The 26,040-nt window shown below is 38.8% G+C and overlaps 1 protein-coding gene across 5 annotated transcripts in view; it reads left to right on the top strand.

The window, feature by feature from the left end:
• The window catches only part of VPS13B (vacuolar protein sorting 13 homolog B), a 902,514-nt gene that overhangs the window by 155,279 nt on the left and 721,195 nt on the right, over positions 1–26,040 (top strand). For all 5 annotated transcript variants that reach the window (XM_045002958.1, XM_045002959.1, XM_045002960.1 and 2 more), the window contains exons 11-16: positions 1,686–1,823; positions 6,806–6,893; positions 11,908–12,099; positions 14,132–14,301; positions 21,327–21,521; positions 25,468–25,592. In XM_045002958.1, coding sequence (XP_044858893.1) covers positions 1,686–1,823; positions 6,806–6,893; positions 11,908–12,099; positions 14,132–14,301; positions 21,327–21,521; positions 25,468–25,592 — 908 coding nt within the window. The remainder of the gene's footprint in view (positions 1–1,685; positions 1,824–6,805; positions 6,894–11,907; positions 12,100–14,131; positions 14,302–21,326; positions 21,522–25,467; positions 25,593–26,040) is intronic.

Genomic DNA, 26,040 nt, shown 5'->3' with positions numbered 1-26,040 from the left:
CTTGGACCTGAATCTTGTGCTGTTGCGGTTCATGGGTCCCCCCTTCAAGCCTCTGGCTTCTTGTTCCCTTCTTCTCCTCTCCTGGAAGGTTTCTTTCCTGGTTGCAATAACATCTACCCACAGGGTCTCAGATCAGGGTGCTTACATCAGAGCCACTATATACAAGGACAAGGTCCAGATAGGCCGCACCTGGCATTCCTGCCCAAGGTAGTTTCGCAGTTTCATACCAGCCAGGATGTATACTTACCTGTCTTCTTTCCAAAGCCTCGTAAGTTGGTGGAGGAGGAATGCAAGTTGCACTCTCTGAATGTCAGGAGAGCGCTTGTATTCTACATCAACAGGACTAAGTCATTTAATAAGTCAAGGCCGTTGTTCGTTGAAGTGGCAGACAGGATGAAAGGTCGTCCAATGTCCGCTCATATGATTTCATCCTGGATCACTGCCTGCATCTGCTGTTGCTATGATCAGGCAAAAGTGCCTCCAATGGCAATTGTAACCACCCATTCAACTAGAGCACAGGTGGCATGAGCAGCCTTCCTGGCCCATGTACCTATTCAAGATATCTGCAAGGCTGCTACCTGGTCATCTATTCACACATTTACATCACATTACATACTTACCCAGCAGGCCTGAAACGGTGCAGGCTTCGGTAGAGAAGTTTTACAAGCAGCAAGAGCGTGAACTCCAGGGATACTGCTTGGGAATCACCTAGAATGGAGTCAACATGAGCGAGCACTAGAAGAAGAAAAAACAGTTACCTACCTTTCATAACTGTTGTTCTTCAAGATGTGTTGCTCATGTCTATTCCATTCTAGGTATGTGTGCACCCACGTACACAATTGTTGGAGACTTTTGCCTTAGCGGTATCCATAGGGTTGGCTGCAGCGCCCTCTGGAGTGCTGTACTCATGCGTTGGTATATTAGACTCCGCCGGTCCTACACCGGCTCAGTTCCTTCTTGCCAGCAACTCTGACAGAGTGGTAGGAGGGCGGGTAGGTGTCCGTTTTGTATCTTAACCTTTTTACCATGTTCCCACAGTGTCATCCTACCTATTCTCAGGTAAAGTATAATTTTTAAAAGGAACTACTCTTAATGGAAGTGAGAGTCCTTAGCCTCTCTGAAAAGGCAAGGAAGGGAAGTTGGAGGGCTACAGGCAAGACTGTGGCTGAAGCGGGATAAGGTAGTGAGCAAGTCATAGGTTGAAGTAGTCACGTTTATTGTGAATAGATAAACTATTGTGAGGGCACTGGGCAATAAACTAGAAAAGGGAATTTATAGTGTCAAGGCAGAAAACAGAGGTAAGAAGATGGAGAGCTTATTTCAGTATAATAATAATTCAAGGCTTCTCCATATTAATATCAAGTTCACAGTATTCTGGGCTAACAAACTACAGAATGGTAAAGTTCATTAGCCCAGAATATTTTTATTAACTTGTAAATAAGGAAAAGCTTTGAAGTTAATTAAATAATTGTTTTAATATCTTCAGCTATACCAGTGTTTTTGCTGAAAACTGAAGAGTGGATTTAAGGGGGCCTGTTTCAAATTTTCATAAGGATTCATGTGGATTTTACACATAGATCATTGTATGAAGAAACAACAGAAATGTTTGATCATACTAACCTGACTTTTTCTCATGTTTGCCTTCTTGTCTCTCTCTTGCTTTTTTTTTTAAACCACCCTTTAAGGAGGCCTACTTCTTCAGTTGTGGAGAAAATCTGAGTACAAAAGGAATGACGTACCTTACCAATTCACTGTTTGATTACAGAAGTCCAGAAAATAATGGTATTCGTGCAGAATTTATTTTGGATGCAGCTCATCATAAGGTTAGAAAATAAATTTTGTTTCCTTTTTAAAATTTTTAAATGGATTTTAAAATCTATGTTCTTTTTAAAGACCACATTCTGCCACCCTTTCTTATGTTGAATAGCATACTCTATAAATAGCCTTAATGCCCCCCCAAAAGGGCAAATTTTCAAAAGTGCTGAGCAATCAGTAGCTGCATTGATTTCACAGTTTGAGCTCTTGTAAAAGAAACCAGAAATTAAGGGGAGCACCAGTACCTGTATCCAAACAGTTCTTCATAGACCACCAGCAAGTGCTCATCCAACCCACCAGTGGTCTAGGGATCACAGTTTGGGAGCTGCTGTTTTAAAGAGCCCAAGTCTGGAAGAATGTTAATTGTGTTGTCCTTGCATGCTATATCTATCTACTTGAAAGGTGTACTGCTAATTCTGCTTTTTTCTTTGGTAAAGGTGCGGTTGTATATTTTGGCAGCTATTGTGTTACTTAACATGGAACATTTGTTACCTCTTCAGTCAGATATCAATAATACTGCTTCATTGTAAATTAGAGTCTCTCTTATGTTCAGTAATAGAATGTTTAGCAGTCATTTGTCCAATATGTAATAATTTCTCATTCCCATTAGGGAAACCCAATAATCTTAAATTGCTGGAATAGATGTCCTTTGGCAGTTCGTTTTTACCATTGTTGTTCTATACTGTTGGAGAGCAACATGCTGCTTCTCTTGCTATATCTGTCTGGGTTATTTGGGATTCAGTAATTTTCCACATCACTCCATATTTTAATTCTGTATCTGGGGCTGATCCTGTTTTATGAGATTATACACAGAATTTAAGCTGAATAACTTGAATATGGTATTCACATATGGGAGAAAAGGGGTATAACATATAGTAGTTAACAAAATTCCTGTGCTGTAGAATGTCTACAAATCAGAAATGGTTTAGGGAAAACTTGTGCAACATGGGGTACCAGACCTAAAAAATTTCTGACAATTAGACCACGCACAAAATTCTTTAGTGAATAAGATTATTTTTTTTAGCTAGAAGCATTATTTCAAAAGACAGGAAATTATCTTACATTGAGTCATTCTGCTAATGTATGCTTCATGCTCTGATTTGTAACGCTGGCTATATTCTCAAATACATACACTTTTTGTCATTTTTGGACTTTAAATAAGCCATGTGTCGAGGGGTATTTTTGGAATTAGTCAAACAAGTCTCCTTCCTGTGTACATTGTTAGAGTTCTCCCCATTTTGTTCTCATTTGTAGAGAGCACATCCACTATACAGTGAGTTCTATTTTGAATTAAATCTATGTGATACCGCTGATTCTGGGTATAATTTTGAAAATCCTGAAGTCTCATTTTCAAAAGAGATTTAGGCTCCTAGGAGGAGTCTGAGATCTGGTCTGCACTACAGAGTTTTCTGGCATTGCTACATTGCTGAGGAGTGTGCAAAAATCACACCTTCTAGCTGACATAGCTATGCTGGCAGAGCTCCCAGTATAGCCCCAGCTATGCTAACAGAAGAGTGCCTCTGTTGCCATAGGATTGCTGGTGTAGCTATGCTGGCAGCAGAACACCTTCTGTTGACATATGTTCAATATGCACTAGTGTGCTCTACTATAGTGTAAACAAGCCCTGCCTTTTATTGTGTTTCAATGAGATATAGACAACTAAGTACCTAAGTCACTTAGTCTCCTAAGTCACTGAGGGTATATCTACATGGCAGTTAAAAACCCATGGGTGGCCCATGTCATTTGACTCAGCTGGAGCCTGAGCTCAAATATCTATACTGCAATTAAACAGCCTCTTAGCCTGAGCCCTATGAGCCTGAGTCAGCTGACATGGGCCAGCCATAGATCTCTAATTGCAGTGTAGATATACCCTTAGGCACTTTTGAAAAAGTTATTATACAAATATTGAAATTCTGAGTCAGGTACATGTTCATAAGATCATACTATGATTTTTTGTAAAATTAAAAGTCTTATGATAGAGAGCTTTGTGTTGGTATATGTATATATATATGTATAAATATATGATATGTCTCTAGAACAAGAAACAAAAGTCTCCAAAACTCAAGATTTGGTAGGAATGGGTGATTTTAAGCACTCTGACATCTGTTGAAACAGTAATATAGCAAAACATAAAATTTCCAAGAAGTTCTTGGAAGGTGCTGGGGACAACTTCTTGTTTCATATGGAGGAGGATGTAAGCAGATGGGAAGCCCATTATAAATGTGATTATGACTAACAGGGAAGAATTGTTTATGGGGATGAAAAAAAATGATGGTGATTATGAATTGATAGATTCTATGATCCCAAGGAAAGGAAGGAATGAGAGCATCAGAATCAGAACAATGGACTTCAAAAAGCAGACTTTAACAAATTCAGGACTGGTAGTTAAGGTCTCTTGGGAAGAAAATCTAAAGGAAAAAGGAGTTCAGAAAAGCTGGCAGTTTCTCAGAGGCAGTGTTTAAGGCACAGCAGCAGAATATGTGGATGTAAAGAAAAAAATAGGAAGACTAGTATGAGGCCAATATGATTATACCAGGAGGTCTTTAATGAGCTGAAAATAGAAAAGGAATCCTACCAAAAGTGGAAACATGGGTAAACTGCTATGGATTAGTACAAAAGAATAGTACAAGCATATAGGAACAAAATCAGAAAGGCTTAGGCACAAAATGAATTGCACCTAACCAGGGATATGAAAGGCAATGTAAAAAGGTGCTTTAAATACATTAGGAGCAAGAGATAGATAAAGAAGAGCGTATGTCCTCTACTTAGCAGGGAATGAGAGCTAATAATGGATGACATCAAGAAGGCTGAGGTGTTGAATACCTATTTTGCCTCAATCTTCATTTGAAAGGTAAATTCAAATACCTACCATGATTGATACCTACCATGATTGATATTAAAAAAGGGGTAAGGAGCACAAACCAGAAGAGGGAAAGATCAGATTAAAGAATATTTAGATAAGTTAGATGTATTGAAGTTGATGATCTGACTAAATTCACCATAGGATACTTAAGGAAACAGCTGAGATAATCTTGGAAACATTAGCAATCATCTTGGAGAATTTATGGAGGATGGGTGAGGACTAGAAAAGGGCAAACATCCTTTAAGAAGGATTCAGGAAATTATATACTAGTCAGCCTAACTTCAATATGTGAAATTATTAACCAATCAATTTTTAAGCACCTAGAGGATACTAGGGTGATTAGGAAATAGCCAGCATGGTTTTGTTGAGAACAAATCATGCCAAGTCAGCCTAATTTCCTTCTTTGACTGGGTTATTGGCCTTTTGCAGAGGTTCTCAAATGGGGGTGATGGTGGTGCGCCAAATATATTTTGATGGGGGGAGGGCATGAGAAGCTTTAGGGGAAAAAAACTTACTACGCACATTCAGAGCTGGGTGGCTGGAGAGCTGAGGGACTGTGTGGGAGGGTGTAAACTACTACAGACACAAAGAAAGGGTGTGTGTGCAATCAAGTAAATTTGAGAACCACTGGCCTACTGGATATGGCAGAAGCTGTAGATATGATATCTTGATTTTAGTAAGACTTTCTGACATAATCCCACCTGAAATTCTCATAAGCAAACTAGGGAAATGCAGTCTAGATGAATTTACTGTAAAAGTTGGTTACACAACTGACCGAAAGACCATACTCAAACTAATTACCAATGGTTTGCAATTAAACTGGGAGGATATATCTAGTGGGGTTTTTGAAGGGTTCTATCCTGTGTCTAGTACTAGTCAACATTTTCATTAATGACTTAGATAATGAAGTGGAGAGTATGCTTATAAAATTTGCAGATTACACCAAACTGGGAGAAGTTGTATGCACTTTGGAGGACAGGATTAGAATTCAAAATGACTGGGACAAATTGGAGAATTGGTTTGAAATCAACATGATGAAATTGAATAAAGATAGGTTCAAAATACTACACTTAAGGAAAAATCAAATACATGACTATAAAATGGGGACTAATTGGGTAGGCAGTAGTACTGCAGAAAAGGATAAAAAATTATAAAAGGTTTAGAAAACCTGATCTCTGAGGAAAGGTTAAAAAAACTGGGAATGTTTAATCTTGAGAAAAGAAGATGGAGAGGAGATCTGATCATTTTGCAAATATATTAAGGCTTTTAAAAAGAGGAGAATGGTGATCATTTGTTCTCCTGAAGGGAGGACAAGAAGTAATGGGCTTAATCTGCAATAAAGGAGATTTAAGGTTAGATTTTAGGAATAGATTTCTAACTCTGAGGATAATTAAGTACTGGAATAGGCTTCCCACGAAGGTTGTGGAATCCCTGTCACTGGAGGTGTTTATGAACAGGTTGGACAAACTCCTGTCAGGGATTGTCTAGGTATATTTGGCCCTGTTTCAGTAGGGTGGGAGGATGGACTAGGTCACCTCTCAAGGTCCTTTCCAGCCTTACATTCTACAATTCTATATACTGCTTAGAACAAAAAAAAAAAAAGAGCAGTATGGTAGATATCAATCTAGAGATGCCACAACAGAGTGAAATTGGTAAAGTCTCAGACCCAAACATTTATGAATACCCTTTACTTCTCCTTAATTAAAAAATGCCCTTTCCTTGACAAGTTTTCTATGGTTTTCTTGCTTCTATGAATTACAATATGAGATATTTTCTAAAAATCGTAATGATGTAGTGACTTAAATTTTCAAAAGGCTAAAGATAAAATGCATTGTTTTGTTTTTAGAAATCAGACTATTTTAGAATTAACAAGCATTAGTTTTAATTTTTACAGTATTAGACTGGTCTGCTGGGATGTGGGAGGTCTAGTGAAGAATATTTACTCCATTAAAGGTATTAATAAACTATATGTTATTGATAAAGCGGTCAAAATGTCAAGCAGAATTATGGATCTCCTTTTTGTGTAGTGTACAATAGAAGTTAGATTACCTGTCTGACAGGTCAATTCTCTGAGATAACCTCTGTCCTTATACATCTTTTGTTTTATTTGCTTTGTTTTGTTGGTAGGAGACATACTCAGAGATAGCTGGAATGCAGAGGTTTGGTGCCTTTTACATGGATTACTTGTACACAATGGAAAGCACCAGTGGCAAAGGTACTCCTTTTCTTTGTTTTGCCTCTCTTGAAAAACAGAAAGCAAAGATTTTTTGACGGCCACCTGGGCCTTGACCAGCTGTCCTCTACCTTACCTTAGATTTATTTTGCAGTTGCTTGTTGGAACCGACATGCGTAAGTTTTCTTAGATTCTTGGTATTCTAACTTTTTTTCCTCATAGGTCAGTGTTTCCCAAACTTGGGACGCCGCTTGTGTAGGGAAAGCCCCTGGCGGGCCAGGCTGGTTTGTTTACCTGCCCCGTCTGCAGGTTCGCTGTTCCAGGCCAATGGGAGCTGTGTGAAGTGGCGGCCAGTACTACGTCCCTTGGCCCGCGCCGCTTCCAGCAGCTCCCATTGGTCTGGACCAGTGAACCGCGGCCAGTGAGAGCCGCCATCAGCCGGACCTGTGGATGGGGCAGGTAAACATAAGCGGCATCCCAAGTTTGGGAATCACTGTCATAGGTGATTGGAAAGATATTTTTTATAATCAGCAGCTAAACGTAAAGTAGTTTTCTACTAGTAGTACAATCTAGTAGTGTACTAGATTGAATTTCGTGTAAAGTGTCACATTTGAATTACTTAAAAAAAAAAACAAAAAAAACCTGATGCTGTAAAAAAAATAAAAAATTGAGAAATAATTCTAGTTTTAGAATATATTTTCTGTGATTTCTTATTTTATATATAGATGATTTATATGACAAGATCTTTGTTTCTTAAGAGTTAATCTGTTTTTGCTGCTTATTTTCTACTTGATGTCCTAGGGCCATATATTCCCCAGGAAAAAATGTTCAAAAGAAGACAGTTACAACACCCAAATTACATGGCTAAGTGTGTAGACAACCCTACACATTTATTATTTTGGGATAGTGGGATTAGCAAATGCACAGAAGATGGTGGGTTTATAGTATTTTTAATTATGCAGTTCGAGGATTTATGGGAAAAATTGGTTCAAACCATGTGTATATATAGACTTCTGCACCAATTATCAGCCATTCTTGAGCTTTCTAATTTTGACAACGTGTCTGGCTCATTTTAAAGTTATGTTCCTCTGAGGATAGCTAAAGCTACCCAAGGTTAGTTAATACTTCAGTATGTAGCATTTTTTTATATTATAATTTTTCTATAGGTAATTCAAGTTCATTTTCTCTGAGTGAATACCCTGTAGAGATCCTATTCCATAGCTCCACCCTATTGGGTAACTGCTTCTTTCCCCACCTTTATTTAAGGATGAACAAATACTATTGCCATGGGGGTTCTTTAGTGCCTACTTGTGAGCTTCTGACCAAGCAGATGTATATGTGCCAGCTCCAAATCAGCTGTTTTCTGTACATATGCTTACCTCTATGCTGTGGAACTCTCAATTGTCTGTTGTAAAAACAATTTTCACGTATATAGAATAGTGATATCAGCTGGGGAATGGTGAACAGATGTACTATTAAAGAAAATATTTTGTTCTTATGCAAAGTCCTCAATTTAAAAAGACACACTTAAGTTTAGTACCTCTAAAGCTGGATATTTTTCTTCAAGTGTCCTGTGCATATTACCACTCTCAAGATGTTCTGAACTACTGCAGTCTGACCCTAGAGCTTTAACTAGCAATAGTCATTAGGGTGCTCACGTTCCTCCCTCTCCCTTTTCCTCAGAGAATGTCAAATGTTCCAAGGCATGAGTATAAAAGGGGTGTGGCCCTCCAGCTACCTCTGTTCCTTTTAACTGTGACCAGCTGAACCTTTTGTGTGGAGCTCAGGTATCCTCTTGTATCCATGATTAGTTAGTTAAAATCTTAATTGTTAGTAGCTATAGAGAGTTTAGTCTTATAGTTAGTAATAGTATAGATAGCTATTGATGGAACCAAAAAAGAAACATGGTTTCAAAAGATATGTATCCTGTCCCGCGATGTTCACGGCATCTGATGCACATGCTGAGTGCCTGTCATGTTTAGGGGAAGGGCACTCATCTGCCAAGTGCTCAATTTGCTCTACAATTATCTCGAGAGCAAAGAAAGAAAGAAAACAGATAACAAGCAATCCTGTTGAAAATAGCCTTGGCTGCAAAGCCATCTGGAACTGGCAAGATGATCCATAGAGTGTCATCTGCCTGGATGGTTCTGTGGGTAAAAAAGATGTCATCTCTGTTGGACTGTAAGGTCTGGTGATAAGGCCCAGAAAAAGAGGAAAGCCTCTGAGATGTTGGCTTCTGTGTGTAAAGCCAATCCTCTTGATAATGATTTATCTATGCAGGCAGATGTCAGTAGTCAGTCCTCAACAGTGTCAGTCTCTCTTAAGAGAGCCAATCCGCAAGTGAAGGATTCCATTATGTACACTAAATATAAAGAACAATATACTGAAAAGTGAGGAAACCTTCTTCTGCTACCATCAGATCTGGATGAGCCAGTTCCAAAAAGAGACTTAAGGAGCTAGTGAAGCAAGGACATATTTTGACACCGGTGACTGATACTATGGCACTACAGTGCATAATTGTTCAGGTGCAGGTTTATAGATTGGATTTGACCTCAGATCCGCCAGATACGGAGTCAGTTGTGTTATTGGAGCAAGGAGAAACCATATTCCTCAACAGTCTCAAATATGTCTGACTCCAGAAGGGAAAGGATATGTAGAGGAGTGTGGGGGTTCTCCTCTTCCTTCAACTCCAAGGACATTTTCTGGATCCCTAGAAAAGAACTGTTCTCCAATTTACCTTGTTCAACCAAGATTATTGTTGTCTCCAATTTTGTTGGAACTGAGAGCAATTTCATACTGGAGAAAGAATTTGATTTGTGGATAGGATCCGCAGAAGGAGTATTACTGGTAAATTTGCAAAGCTGCTGGCTTCTTCACTATTTGCTGGTATGCGTGGTTTTTCCTGGTACTCTTACTAAAGTCAGTTTTGCTGGCCTTGCACCAGAGATTCACCAAAATCTGGCTGTGCTCCAGGGACCATGAAGCAGTGCATTTTGCAAAAGGCTTGTTCTGTTCTTTGCAAACGCAGAAGGCGCTCTGATGTGTTTGCAGGTTGGTGATCAGAAGACAATGGAAGGATCAGTGCTGACTCAGTGAGCTGCTGCTGAACATCAAGGAGTGGGGGTTGTTTCCGTATTCTTTGGAGTCAATTGGGGATTCTTTGGATAGGGCATAGGAATTTGGCCCATGAAATTGTGAGATACTTTTGGCTACTCCCAGAACCTCAGTCTGACTAGGGCTCACAGCCTGCAGCTCCACAAAGTACTGGACCCCTGGGTCCAAGCCCTGGTTTAGCATAATTTGTGAGTAGACAGAAGGGGGGTTAGGCTTTAACTGGAGCCTGAGCCCGACCTTACACTTCAGTGTAGACATACCTGCAGAGGAAATATCTAGGGAATCACTTAAGCAAGTATTAGTGTTCCCAAAGCCAACTAAAGTGAAATACATCATCGTTTCTACAAAACAGCTTGACTATGGAAGTCAAGGATTACGTTTTGGTGAGGCAGGTGTCTGCAAGGGAAAGGTTTGGAAAACTCCAAGAAACCAAGATGAAACTCTAATCATCATTACCTTACCAGGTTCCCCACTAACAAGTTCTCCAGTAGCAGACAGTAATAAATGCTGTGCTGCAGGTTCTCATAAAACCACCTTCCTAGCCGTCACAGACTGTCTCTATTTTTGTTTTGGTAAAAGTATATTTCCTGTTTGGCACCACTTTGGTCAGATGGATTTTGGAGTTTGATGTGCTATCAGTTATTCAGATAACATCAAGATATGATACTTCTTGGAATGGACTAGGTAGGCTCTCATTGGCCATCCTTGACTTAGATTTTTCTTGTTTTTGTATGTTTGCTCTATTCTTTTGTGTGTTGTTAGAGAAATGGGCTGGGAGTCAGTTTGATCCTGGTTCTAGTTTTGCGTGACCTTCAGCAAACCATTTGATATTTCAGCTGTACAAGGACACCATAAAAACTGCTGAATCACTGTATAAAAAAAATCAGTGAAAATGAAATGAGTCTGAATGGACCTTTCCTGAGTAAATATGCTCAGGAAAAGGTGAAGAAATCTTTTAATGAATAGTGTAAAAAAAAGTTATAAAACCTAAATAATTAAAGTTAGAAGAATTTGGCTGAAGTATTTTATTATGAAATAGTTTTATAATAATATAGTCACTACCATCTAATGGTTGTACAGTGGCCTGTGCAATGAGTTGGTGGTTTCAATCCATTTCTTCCAAGTGCCTGTATCTCAAGAAGTACCATCACATTTAGCTCTAATTGATATACTTATTGGTGGTCTCAGCACAGAGGCCAAAGATCAATTGGAGATGGAGATTGAACAACCCTTTCATCCCTGGGGTGGTCCTTGAAAAACTGGACTGAAGTACATTGGTGAGGAAGTTTGCATTCTCACTTCCTGTGCTGTACCTCATGTGTGGACGAACGAGAGAGATTTATCTCCTAGGGCTGTCAATCCAGTTTCTATTACAATCACTTAGAGTGAGAGTCTCAGTTCTGCTCATGCCCCTTTATGCCAGGTAAAAGGGCTTTAAAAGCTCCAATTCTAACTTGGTGGGAATTCCCCTGGTGCAGGAACTGAGGTCACATTAGAGTTTATTGGGATTGGGGCTACAATGCCACACTGCAAAGATTTTGAGCAGCACAGTTATCCATAGGCAGCTGGTATCAGGCTTCTGTAACTTAGAGTTTCCTGGGCACTGCCTAAATTATCTGGGGATGTTTTTGGCTTCCAAAAACATGGTATAAAGCCAGCTTAGTGCTCCCTCCCCGAGTCTGCTCTGATATATTGCACAGCACAGAATCTCACCCTTCGTTTTCTCAACATGAAAAGGAATAAAAATTCTTAAATATAGATTAACCCTGTGTTAACAGAAGTGTTGCATTTACTTAATTATGTTTCCTGTGGAATTTTTTTTTCTGATAATAAATCTGGGGTCATAAGAGCTGTATCAAAAATAATTGACAAAATTAATACATCTATATTCCCAATTGTCGTCATTCATTTTACTGACTGAAAAAAATACACTTTTATTTAGTTTCTGGAAATCAGCAAGACCTTTCTTCATCAAAGAGTGAAGATTTAGTAAATGTGCAGGAGATGTCTACAAAAAGCCTCATTGTAGGTCCGCTTAATCTTCGATTGGATAGCAGTGCAGTACACAGGATTATGAAAATGATAGTTTGTGCTGTGGAACATGAATATGAGCCATATAACAAGCCCAAACCAGGTATGCTGCTTATTTAATTATGATGAATATGTTGTTTTTACAGACCAGATTCAGCACTGCTGAAAGGTGCAAACTGCAAATAGTGGAAGTGGGGTTGCAGAGAGGAAATTTAATCTCTGCCTGTGTCTTCATGGGAGTTGCACCAGCGAAGGCTAGGGGGAGGGTAAAGTGAATCAGCATATGCCCTGGCAGCCCTAGCTATGCCTTTCTCTGACCAGCATACCATTTTTATGGTTGTGCTGTTTACCTACAAGTTCCGTGGTGGGTGGAGACTTTGTATCATCACAACATCCACACTCCTGAGTGTACTTTCTCCTCTAAAGTCCAGAAAATAAAAGGAAACCCTTAATGTGGGTTAATGTTTATGAAATAACGGGATTAAACAGAAAAAGGGAATGGACGCTAATTATAGCCAGCTATTAAGATTAACATTTTAGATAAAACAGAGAGCCAGTGTGTATTTTTCACTCTATAAGTGTGGATTTCCAAGTGAGGAAAATAATTCATTATTATTATATTTAGCATTAAGTAGAGCCTAATGCAAAGGGGATAATATTCCCAAATATATAGAGAGAAAGATAAAAAATTGCATCTTTTACTCATCCACAAAAAATACTGTGCTAGATGCTGGAGAAAATATTTACAGGTAATCTTAGGTCTGTCAGCTGGACATCGATACCAGGCAAGGTAATGGAGCCCCTGATAATGGGTCTCGATTAATAAAGAACTAAAGGAGGGTAATGTAATTAAAATCAAATTAACCTGGGTATATGGAAAATAGATCCTGTCAAACTAACTTGATAACTTTATCAACTAAAGCAAGATAATAGAGTTGATTTAATATACTTAGACTTTGGTAAGGTATTTGACTTGGTATTGCACAACATTTTGATTAAAAAAATTAGAAGGATATAAAATTAACACAGCACACCTTAAATGGATTAAAAACAGATAGATAGCATAACTGTGAGCAGAGAATAGAAATCAAGTGGGTCTGTTTTCAGAGGGCCCTGCAGGAATCAATTTTTGGCTGTATGCTGTTGAACATTTTTATGAATTACCTGGAAGAAAATGTAAAATCATCACCTAATAAAATTTACAGATGACACAAAAATTGGGGAATAGTAAATAATGAAGAGGACAGATCACTGATTCAGAGTGATCTGAGTGGCTTGGTAATATGGGTGCAAGCAAACAATGTGTTTTAATATGGCTAAATGTAAATGTAGACATCTCGGAACAAACAGTGCAGGCCATATTTACAAGATAAGGGGACTCTATCCTTGGAAGCAGAGACTCTGAAAAAGATTTGGGGGTTGTCATGGATAATCAGCTGAACATGATCTCCCAGTGCAATGCTGTGACCCAAGAAGGAATCTTGAGTAGGAGTAGATAAGTTATTTTACCTCCATATTTGGCACTGGTGCGACCACGGCTGGAATACTTTGTTCTGTTCTGGTGCCCACAATTCAAGAAGGATATTGATAAATTGGAGTTGGGACCGAGAAGAGCCATGAGAATGATTAAACGATTAGAAAAGATCATAATAAGATCATAAGAACATAAAATAAGAATATAATCTATTTTGATTAACAAAGAGAAGGTGAATGGTGACTTAATTACAGTCTTTGAGTATCTATGTGGGGAAACTAATGTTTAATGGGCTCTTCAAGCAGAGAAAGGAATAACTCGAACCAGTGGCTGGAAGTTGAAGCTACACAAATTCAGATGACAAATAATAAAAGGCATACATTTTTAACGGTGAGAGTAATTGACCATTGGAACAGTTTACTAAGGGTTGTGATGGATTCTCTGTCGCTGGCAATTTTTAAACCAAGATTGGATGGTTTTCTGAAAGATATGCTCCATGAATTATTTTTGGGAAATTCTGTGGCCTGTGTTATACAGGGAGTCAGGCTAGATGATCAAAATGGGCCTTTCTGGCCTTAGGATCTATGAATTTTAAGGTAATTCATTTACTTTTATTTTAATCGTATGACGAATTTATATGTGTAATCATGATTGATTTTAGATATTGTGGAAGGAAATAGAACTATGCCAAACTCAGAAGAAATAGCATCTTTGGAGGAATACATTCCCACTCGACTCACAAGCTTTACCATTCTTAAATGCACCATTACAATCTCTATGGCTGAATTCAATTTACTGGGCCATTTGCTACCTATAATCATGGGACAGAAGGTAAGATATTTTTATCTACAATAAATTTTATATATATTTGCTTAATTTGTGTGTGTATATAGGTGTAGATAATGTATGTATGTGTATGTATATATTACATACACACACATTTATCACACACACTTTAATCTTAGGTATTTTTAATTTTATATATATATAAAGTACGTTAAGGTTGCATATTCAAGCATTCATTGTCATGGTTACAGGATTAACTACATCTGTATCCTCTTTTTTGGCTCTCTGAGTGCACTCCCTCAAGTTCTATGCCCATGCCTTTAGATTCACCCTTTCTTAGACCAGGGCCTGGCTACAGTACTTTGTGTGTCAACTAATCTTACCCAGGAGGTCCAAATAGATTTAGAGTCTGTGGTTCTTCCCTTCAGGAGTTTGTGACCTGTGGTGTGTACAGTAACCCAACAACCTTCTCAAAACGCAAGTATGATTTATCATAACAGCAGGAACAAAGTATTTGAAAACAACAACCAGTCTACATGCATGTCTGTCTTACCATTCCTTGATGGAAGTCACAAGTGGCCTAGTTTCTGTAGACATGCAAGCGGGTACCTGTTTGTCTGCTCTCCCAGACAACTGCTGAACAGTCAACACCTCTCTCTATCGACAGTCCTTTTTAAAACTGCTATAGTACTTTGTTCTCTTCAGTTTCTGGCCATTGGCCTTGGTCATTAAAACTGAGTCTGCAAGTTGACTGAATCCAGGTGGTAGAATCTTCGAACCTAATAGTTTGGGTATTGTCTTTTACAACCCTGAAGTGTTTACTGTGGGTTAGCTTAGTTTGAGCCATAGTTTGCTTCCTGCTTGCTTTTCCTTACAGCCTATAATACCCCAATAACAGGGTCAACATACTGTATTCATAAATTATTACAGAGCAGTTCCACTTCTGTCAAATTCGTATGCTAGAAAATGCCAGAATTAAGCTTACCTATGCAAACTTGTCTCCATGTGCCATATGCATTATGATACAGTGTTTAATTACATGATCACATACTACTTTTTCCATGGAATTCCTGCCTCGTTCATTGCACAAGATGAGAAGGTATTAAGTGAACCCTGTTGCTGTGCGGTATTTCTTTTTATCCCAGTCCTTGAGTTATGTGGTCTTATGACTGACTTACTACACATCATCCAATATTTACATTGAATGTGAATTTGTTTCTTCACAAGATTTCTGTTGCACTCATCACCATAGTTTTTGATTGCCTCATAAACATTAATTCATTTATCTTCATAACACCCCTGTGAAATGGGGGTGTAGCAGGGTATGATCCACTCCTGCTGCCTTGCATCACAGAAATCTGCACAGACTCCATTGGTTGAGTATCTACACTGTGCCCTTTATATTTTTGTGCAACAATACTGTTTATACAGTCCCTTGTATTCTCAGCCCTCTCTCAAGGCTCAAAGAAAAGAAAAGGTTGCCCTTCCGTGAGATCTCTCTGAGTCTGGGCTTAGCTAGCCCTGCTTCTCTCTCCTGCACTTCTTTCCTATGCCTTTTTTATCAGTCCTCAGCTGATGGGCTTATTAATGTTTTAGCTTACCTAGTCTCCTGTCCTGATTAGCAAATTACATTTCATTCCCCAATCAGACCTCTCTGGGGAAACTAATTTGTACCAGAATGATCAGAGTGCTGACTCACCTGCTAGCTGCCAGCACTTTATCACAGGGGGTAATAACACTTCCTTATTTTACAGATAGAGAACTGAAGTACAGAGAGATTTAGGCCAAAATTAATTAGTCGGCTCACAAATTTTTGGGTATCTCAATAAGTGGGTGCCCAACCTGAGATAATTAGGGCCTGATTTTTTTCAGAGTTGCCGAGCAGTTGGGAGTTATGAATGTGCAGAACTGAAAATCAGGCTGTAGGTGTGTCAGATCATACACAGAGAAAATGAAGAAAAGTTTGTGGCTATGTATGAAAATTCTGGTTTAAATGACTTCTCTAACATCATACAGAAAGTCTGTGCCAATGATAGGGATGGAACCCTGTGCTCACAGGTTTCATTCAGCACTTTAATTACAAACACATCTTTCTCTTCCTGCAGGCCCCTTCCTCACTCATTTTACATTTTTAAAACATTGTCAGCCAACGAGGCAGGCATATTCTCAACCACAGCCTTGTCGACTACACATCCTTGTCTGTGTGGTACCCTGGGTACTGAATGAGACAAGAAATTTTGCGGTAATATAATTAAAGATTGTTTCATAAGACATAAACAGAAGGAGGGATGCAGTGTTAATTCTGTCCATTTCTAGCTTTGGAGTGCTTGATTTTGGAACCTTACAATGTTTGTTTAACATTATGTTATGCATATATGGAATTTCCTAGGTGTTTTTCAGGAAGAAAACTGAAGGGAATCAAAGAAATTCTATCATGTGCAACCGTTATTACTCCCCGCAAACATTGTCAGCAGGAATTAAACCCTGGAACTTGAGGTTCACTACACAGACCTCTTCCATTTGAGCTGAAGGAATAAACAGCAGTAATAGACTGTTATCCTCCATGTAGAGGACCAGCGAGGATGAGAAGCATGACCAGGGAGGTGACTGTATGCCACAGTGGTGGAGAGAGAAAGATCAGATGATGATCTGGAGGTGGGGAACTGGGACTTGCTGGGCAAGGAGCTGGGGGGTGGGAACTCGGTAGGGTTGGGTAAGGTGACTAACCTGGCACTAAAGGGGAGACTGGGTGACTGGGAGGAGAAACCTTGAGGAGTTGAAATTGGGACAGGTTACGTGAGGGAGAATGGGACCAGTACAAGGAACTGGGGTGCCAAAGAATCAAGACAAGGACAGGTTGAGAGAGTATTGGGCAGAAGAGTCTGTGCCCAATATAGCAACCTCTCCTTCAGAGTCAGAAACGGAATCCAAGATTACTGAGTCTCACCATTCCTGTGCTGTCAACATATATCTGTGAAACCCACTGAAAACTTGTTTCATCTCCCGCTAGTGCTGGTCTGCATGGAGAATAGCAACATATTACTGCTATTGGTTATATAGTTATGTCAAGCTGCAGAGGTCTGTGTGGTGGATCTAAAGTTTCAAACCCTGCTGATGACCCATGTGGGTTTCAGTATAATTCCATATGGTAGAGTGCTATTTTTTCAGTTTCCTTCTTACTACGATGCACACAAAAATACCTGTTAAAAGTATGCTATTTAGGTTCTGTTCTGTATAGGTTTCATACCACACTCATTACTATGATATCTGAGCACCTTCCAGTAGTGCATTAAACCACATGCATGCATATGTCACACATTTTGTTCTCTCATCTTCTCCCCAGAGGGAGAAATATGCAGTGGAGTGTCCTGTTTTGGTGGTGGTTTATTTTAATTTCATTTTCTTTTTTGTATAAGTGGAACTGTTGCTGTGTGTTTATATTAGAGAAGGCAAGGTTAAGGAAGTGTGCCTTGCCTTTGTAGTGGAAAGTGGTAAAGTTTGTGATGGCACTTCATTCTTTTGTGAGTTAATTCCACGTTCTTGGACTGCCTCTGGAGAAAATTCTGTCTTCTGTACAAATGAGTTTTACCCTTATTGCTGAGAATTTCATTGTACCAGAGGAATGTATTTGTCAATCATGGTGTTTGTCCTGGACCTTTAGATAGTCTGTAGGTATCCTAGGCCCAACCCTTGGGGTGATTTGAGGAGAAGGTCCAGACCTTGACATTGATTGGAAGCCATTGTAGAGACTGGAGGACAGGCGTAATGCAATTGAGGAAGCCTCAGTTGCTCATGAGATGCTCTGCAATGTTTTGTACTAGCTGGACTTTCCCAAGTGCTGAAGGTTTCATGCCAAGAGATTGCATTGCTGTAATGCAGCTGAGAGGTGATGAAGGTATGAATGGGTGAGGCCAGATCTTCATCTGCCAGGATGGAATGGAGTCTCCTAGCCAACTGGAGATGGTAGAAAGTGTTACTTGCAGCTATTACTATGTGAGGTTTGAAAGTGAAGCACACAAAAGTTAGGAGATACCAGAATTAAGGTTCCCTGGGCATCCTGTTCAGAGAAGGAGGCAGGATCCAGTAGAAAAAATAGTATGTGATCATGTAAATAAAGACTATTCTAATGCATATACACAAGAGGGCCAAATTAAGGTTATATAGGATACCTTAATTCTAGCATTTCTTTACTTTTCAGTGCTTCACTTTGCACTTCGCATTAACTTTCTTTTAATGTTTATGTCTAGTAAAGTAATTATATGATATATGGTAGTGAAACCTATGAAAAAAATTGCATATATTACGTACTTTTAGCCTCGGCTTACTTAGCCCACCAATTTATTGTCCTCATGACTATATATAACGTTCCAAACCATTAAGCAGTTGAAACCGTTGCCATTTATTTAATCAATCCACCTGAAATGTTACCTTCTGTCCCTCAATTTTGGAATTCTTACCTTCACCCAGATTACTTTGGCCTAAGACCCTGGGTGGTCCTGAATCAGTCACAAGTTTAAGGTCTGATATCTCTTGATACATCAGGGTTAGAAGCAAGAGCTATTAACACTAGAAAGGGGAGAGTCCCAGCTTTCCAGTGGGAAACAACACTTACTTCTATTCTGGAGTGAGTCAAGAGATTGGACTTGAAAACTGCAACACTTTTCTGACTATCAAAGCTATTTTAGAACTTTTTTAAATGTCTCATTTATAATTCTTTGTTCCCTCTGAGATCTTTACAGTTGGGCTCATGGTGTTACTAAGTGAGCCTGACTTTACAGGCTGAGGGATAAGAAAAATAGCATCAATACAGAAATTAGAATTCTCCCTGCAGTATTTGCACTTTTAATTGGACTTGTTTGAGTTGAGTGAATGGCTTGCTTGTGTTTTAGTCTCTTTTGAGTTATGTGGCCATCTCAAACTCAAGCTGGTAAAATCTTTATAGCAGACCATCATGTATTCTGTATAAACATTTACACTCTATAATTGGGCGTCATGACAAGCCACCATTGGCTTGAATACTTTCTTATGCTAAAGCTAAGGTGGCCAAAGTGTGCAGTTCATGGGTGATGTGTTGTCCAGAACATATCTCAGTCCTTTCTGCTTTAAAGACATTCCGCTAGTGATTTACAATTAGAAAAAATTGTTAATTTTAATTAGCTGGTAACTTTTCTTTATCTTTTTGATGCTTTTGAACTCCGATTATTTGGTTTTTAGTATACTCCTCTTTAGTAAATCCATCTTTCAGTGGTGTCATCGGGCATCATTCTGGATAAAGTAGTAAACCATCTGCTCAGTGTGACTTGGGCTGCAGATTTGTAATGGAATTTTTCCCCCCAAAATCATGGATTAGTCACTGTAAATATAGTAAAAGTCCTGGATTTCATGATTTTTTATTAAAAAAAAAATGTTTTGGCAAATGAGGAGGATCAGCGTTGGCGGAGGGGACGGTTGAGGGCGACAGGCGGGCCCTGGAGGAGGAGCCTACTCTGCATTCACCCATCAGCAGTGGCTCCTGTCCCATGGGGCTGGATCCAGTTCTCCACTCTGGGTGTTGTGACCAGCACATGGGGTCACAGCACTGCTCAGGTTTGAGCCAATTGCCTCTCAGTCATGAAGAACTTGTTGCGCATATATCTGCAGCTACATTTAGTTTTGCAGCGATCTGGATAGTGAAACAGCATAGGGGCTGAGGCAAAGGCTCAAATAGACTTGGTATGATGCACGAAGTCTGTAGTAAGAGCCTTGGACAACCTTGAAAGGTGATCATGCATTATGGCAGGGTTGCATATTTCTTCTGTGTACTTAATAAGCAGGTGGTGGTTCTGATGAACTGAGGCAGAGTCAAAGTTGCATGTACAACCTTAACCTTTGGCATTTCCTAACTTTTCAGGGTTTAAACTGAAAATATAACACTTTTTAAATTTACTCTTTTTATAGAATTGTATGTAATCATAGAGATGAGGAATTGAATTGCCAGAGCAAGCAACCTATCTGCCAGGAAATTACAGGCATGGCACATGGACTTATTAGCCATTTCAAAACTGGCAAACTTCTAGCAGAATTGCACTGAGAGCATTATTTATAGCTTGTCTGTTTAGTACAGGTCCATAGTGGTGCTGCAGAGATAGACTTGTTTTCCCTGGCTAAGCCAGACTCTCATTACTCAGAAAGCAAAAAGAGAAAAATAGGAATCAGGTATGGAAGGAAAAATGACACCCTGTGGAGTGGATAGTACTGGCAACCTTAAGTTCACATCTCAGGTTTTGATTAAGATTTAATTGTACCCAACTTAGATGTTGGTGTCCTCTGATTTACTCCCCTTACAGAGTCAGAATATTTTTCATGTTTAGGATAATGGAGGCCTAATGGTTTGGTTGTAGTTTCTTAGTTCTCAGTAGGGGTGATGGCAGCCATGATGAGGAACTTGCTTCCACTCCTGTAGTTAAATCCTTTGACAGCTTCCTACAGTTAAAGCCAAGTTAAACAAGATGCCAGTTGACCACCAGAAAAGCAACATCCAGGTCAGGTAGCAAACTTTTCCATCAGAATGAACCAATAAAAACACATAATATTTCCTGTCTTTCTCAGACCATCTTTGTGGTGTAATATAGCAATTTTGTGGCTTCACCGGGGACCTTGAAAGACCCTAATCAGTTTTTACTTGAAATGCATGCAGTTCATACTACCTTTTATCTCCAACTTATACTTATTTCATACAAAATCTTTATGTAACATATTTTTGAAAATTAAATGCATTATTTTGTTATAATAGTTAAGATATCTGTCACATTTATAAACACTGAGATAGTACAGAGTGGTGTAAAAGTTATATCATAATGAGTTTGGGGACATTTTACTTTTCAGTGATGAAGCAATGTGTAAATAACTTTTTTATAGACTAGCCACTGAACTCTCACATACTCTGTACATGAAAACTTGTTACAGGAAAATTATTTTAGAAGTGTTTCAGACTCTTTAAAAATTTTTATTGATAGAGGTATGAGGTCCACCATAGGGTATTGCATAAAAGTTTGTCTTTAGAATACTTTTTCTTTTCTTTTTCTTTCTAGAGTTCAAGTGGTTTGTTAAATGCTGGAAGCTTCCAGCCTTTACGGCCTTTGCCTGCTATTAGAATACTGATGGACAAAATTAATCTGGAACATTCTGTGCCAATGTATGCTGAACAACTTGTGCAAACAGTCAGCAGTCTTAGCCAACCTTCTGATAACCTGCTTCATTATTGTTATGCACACTGCTACCTTAAGGTAAAAGAAAATATGAAGTGTATTTATTATTAAAGAACACTGAAAAGAATTAATACAAATACAGACAGTCCTAGATGCTAAGAGTTGTGATCTCCCAGAGCATGTTCAGTTTTGCCAAAGAAGTGTATAGCAAATATCAAGGGCTTGGTTTTGCACTCTTAACTTAGGCAAAATTTCCTATTACTTGAATGAGAATTCCACCTTTGTAAAGAGTACAGGCCGAAGCCCCAAGGAACTAATTTTTTATTATTGTTGTTCAAATTATTTGGCGAAAACCTTTGCAAAATTGGATATAATACTAATATAGTTAACACATTTGTAACAAATCATCTTTATACATTCTGTTATACGAACATGTTTAGTACAAAATTAGTAATATTTTGGTAATATTGGTAATATGGTAATATTTGCTCTTGATTACAGTGAGACACACACTTTAACATATTTTGTGCATAACATTAACTCCAGGGCTGCTGAGTGTGGGAGGAGAACCTCTAAACATTGTATTTTAATATCCTTTAGTGAGGAGGCAGGCCCATTTGCTAGGTTAAGAGTTTGCAAAAATTCATTAAAAAATCAATTTGAGAATGTGGAATGTGCTAAAATTTTAGAAGAATCTGTTGAAACTCTGCCTCCTTTGGATCATCGGAAGAGTTAGTTTCCCTGCCAGGCCAAGTGCAGTGGTTTGAATCATTTGAAGGGTCTTTGGATACTACCATAATATAACAATTTACTATCATGACTACTAATATTACTAACTTTTACTGACTCTTTTGAAAGACATACAGAAGCATGAGTTTCCACTGCACTGTCTACTCATACAGCTGTCTAAGCCAGGAAATTCTTAGAATGTCCTTGTAAAACAGTAATACTGTATAGGCTAATTACATGGCAAATTTTCAGTTTTCTAGAATGAGATATTCACCTCATAACACATTTAAAATAACTGGGACAGCAATATCACATTCAACCCTCCTAAATATTTTTCAAGTTTTCCTTAGTTTTTTTCCCCCTCCCCCCCAAAGTTAATATCTAAATGTTAAAGAAAACCCTTGATGTTTTCGGTACTGAAGGGTCCAGTTCTGCTCCCATGGAAGTTGATGAGAGCAGGATTAAGACCATTGTTTTATCTGCCAGTTTTAGTGTAAACATATGAATTGTACTCTTACAGGAAGTGTTGCAACATGTGTTGAAAAGATTCAGTTCCACAATAATTAATTTTCACATTAGTACAGAAAAAAATTAAAGAATAATTATAATATACTGTGTAGAATGTAATTTAAATTGTCACATTTTATTGAAAATAACAAAAAGGTTTGAAGAAAAGCTACTTTTGTCACTAAATCCAACTGTTTTTGTAAAAATATTACTCTAACTATGAAACAATGGATATCTGCATTTTGTTTAATTTGTATTAAGTATAAAGGCCTGGTTCAACTCTCCCACTCACTGAAAGGGCCATTGACTTCTCCCGATCTTCACCAATCTGTCACTTATCTCTCTGTTGCTGATTTCCTCCTCTCCGACCATCACATGGTATCTTTCAACACCGTCCATTAGCCTCCTGCACCCCAAAACCACCCTATCACTCAGTCTTTCTGTGACTTCAAGTTTCAGTGTTTGATGACTTCTCATCTGCTCTCAGCCCTCTCCTCTCTTTCTGCCTTTCTCTTCCTCTTCCTCCATCAATATGATTGTTGATTCTCTCCATTTCACGCTTTTTTATTGCTTACACCCTTCACTCTTTGCTCCTCTCTCTCATCTCAAGGTCTGCCCTGCACCCCCCTTCACTGGCTCATCACCAAAATCTATTTCCTCTGTCCCTATTCTTTTGCTGCAGAGAATCTGTGATGGAAATCCTGTGACCACCCTGACTTTCCTCCATTACAAATTTGTTCTCTCCTCTTTCATTTCAGCCATCTTCCTGGTTATGCAACTCTGTTTCTCCAACTTAATTGAATTTCATATCTACCATCCCAGCCAGCTTTTTATCAGCTTTTTATCCCAGTCACTCCTCAAACACTCTCATTCTGCTGCCTCGCCTTCTTTGCACAGGATCTTGCCATTTTCTTTCAAGAAAAAAATGAGTTCTGTATGAGCTAGCCTTCCCTTCTCCCTTTTCCTCCTACAACTCTCTTCCTCCTCCCTGACACAGATGCAGATATTTCTCATTTGCTCCTCTCTAATCTCTCCACTTGCCCCAGTGGCCTCATGCATCTTATCTCCTGAAATCCCACATGCCCACTCTCATCTTCCTCCCTTACTTTCTCCTTAACCTCTCACTTTCCTCTAGCTTTTTCCCCTCACAATACAAAACTTGCTTTAGTCTCTCTCATCTTAAATCCTTGACCCCACTTGTCTAACTACTGCCCTGCTTTCGTTTTTAAGTTAATTGAGAACACTGTCCACAACTGCTGCCTGGAGTTCCTTTCTTCCATTTCCATCCTAGACGCTCTTCAATCTTGCTTTCACCCCTTCCACTCAACTGAAACTGCTGTTGTCAAAGTCTCTATTGACCTCTTCCTAGCCAAAGCTTGGAACCATTACTCCTCCATCTTCATCCTTCATAACCTGGAAGCCACCTTCAACACAGTTGACCATGCTCTGCTTCTAGAAATCTTATTCTCCCTTGGCTTCTGTGACTGTGTTCTCTCCTGGTTCTCCTACCTCTCTAACCACTCCTTCTACATGTCTTTCCCGATCATTTTCCTGGCTCTCACTTTGAAAATATCAGAGGGGTAGCCGTGTTAGTCTGGTTCTGTAGAAGCAGCAAAGAATCCTGTGGCACCTTATAGACTAACAGACGTTTTGCAGCATGAGCTTTCGTGGGTGAATACCCACTTCTTCAGATGCCAGACGTTTTGCAGCATGAGCTTTCGTGGGTGAATACCCACTTCTTCAGATGCCAGACGTTTTGCAGCATGAGCTTTCGTGGGTGAATACCCACTTCTTCAGATGCATCTGAAGAAGTGGGTATTCACCCACGAAAGCTCATGCTGCAAAACGTCTGTTAGTCTATAAGGTGCCACAGGATTCTTTGCTGCTTCCACTTTGAAAATGTCATCCATCTCTTTGTATTCCTCCACTGGTTCCCTCTTCTGTAGTGTATCAACCATAAGCTACTTGTCTTCACTTTCAGTGCCCTTCCCAGCCTACCTCCACCCGACCTTCACTCTCTCATTCAGTATAGAAAAGTTGACTCCCACTTCAGGTTGGCCCATGATCCCAGCCTCTATGCCCATTTGTTAAATTTTCAAACAGGCTCATTTCTGCTTTCTTCCTTCAAATCCTTCCTTCAAACTCTACTTTTCCGTGGTGCCTACAAAAAAAGTTGACAACAGTTTGGTTCCTTTTGTGCTGAGAACACAGCCTATCATGTTGCCCAATATTGTCTCATTATTTCTTTGTACTCCCTGTCTGTCCATATCCATTTGTTGTCTCTTGTCTTGTATTTAGATTGAAAGCTATTCTGGGCAGGGACTGTCTTTTTGTTTTTGTGTTTGTGCAGTACCTACAACAGTGGGACCCTGGTCTATGATTTCCTTGCTGCTCTGAAAATAAAAATAACAAATAACAATATGCTATTGTAAGGAAGCATGTGAGATGATGTTTAAATCTTAATAGGTGAATTAAAATAAATTTTAAGTATTTTTTTCAACAGATATATTTCTCTTAAAGTAAAACACTTGCACATTTTGTTTTTGGAGAGAACTTGGACATGAGTAATTTTCAGGTTATTTGTGTGCTGGGAAAGTATTCTCTAATTATCATAATTATTTGTTTATTTAGTTTAATTTTAACAAGTTGAAATTTTGGGGAGTTGGATTGAAAACTAGAAAGAGTTTAGTGTGCAGTTATTGTAAAGAAAATTGAAACTGTTAGATCTAATCTTATGCTTGTTAAATCTTATATCATTATATAATTTGACCTTTTTTTCTTATTTCAGATATTTGGTTTTCAGACAGGATTGACCTCTTTGGACATTAGAGGATCATACTGCTTACCTACTCCAATTATCCCCTCTTTTAGTACTGCTATTTATGGCAAACTGCTTAAGTTTCCCAAATATTGGTGAGTATTAAACTTACAATATGAAACAGTAACAGATAATCTTTCCCTTCATTTTTGTGTTATACTGACATAGGTTAAAGATAAATGGAATTTTATTGAGTATAGTATCATATTTGACTCTAGGCCTTTGTGTTTCTTGTAGACTATATTATAATATAAAGTCTGTTGTCTGCAATAAAATTTAGGTGAGGATGTAGCTGTTAATTGGTGTTGTAGACCCTTCTTTGGTTGAATGAACTAAAGGAACAAGCTACAAAAGCCTATAGCAAATGTTTTGCTTTTTAAAACGAATGGAAGTCTTATGGACCAGTTATTCTTTGAGTGCTGGTCCCTTTGTGTATTTCACACATGGATATGCATGTGCACCATGCACCTGAGATCAAAGATTTCTAGCAAGTAGTGTCCATTGGTCTGTGCCCAAACAATTGTTTACCTCATATGCCAAACC

The sequence above is a fragment of the Mauremys mutica genome, chromosome 2 (assembly GCF_020497125.1).
Source record: "Mauremys mutica isolate MM-2020 ecotype Southern chromosome 2, ASM2049712v1, whole genome shotgun sequence".
Classification (NCBI taxonomy): domain Eukaryota; kingdom Metazoa; phylum Chordata; order Testudines; family Geoemydidae; genus Mauremys; species Mauremys mutica.
This window is presented reverse-complemented; position numbering and strand designations above follow the sequence as displayed.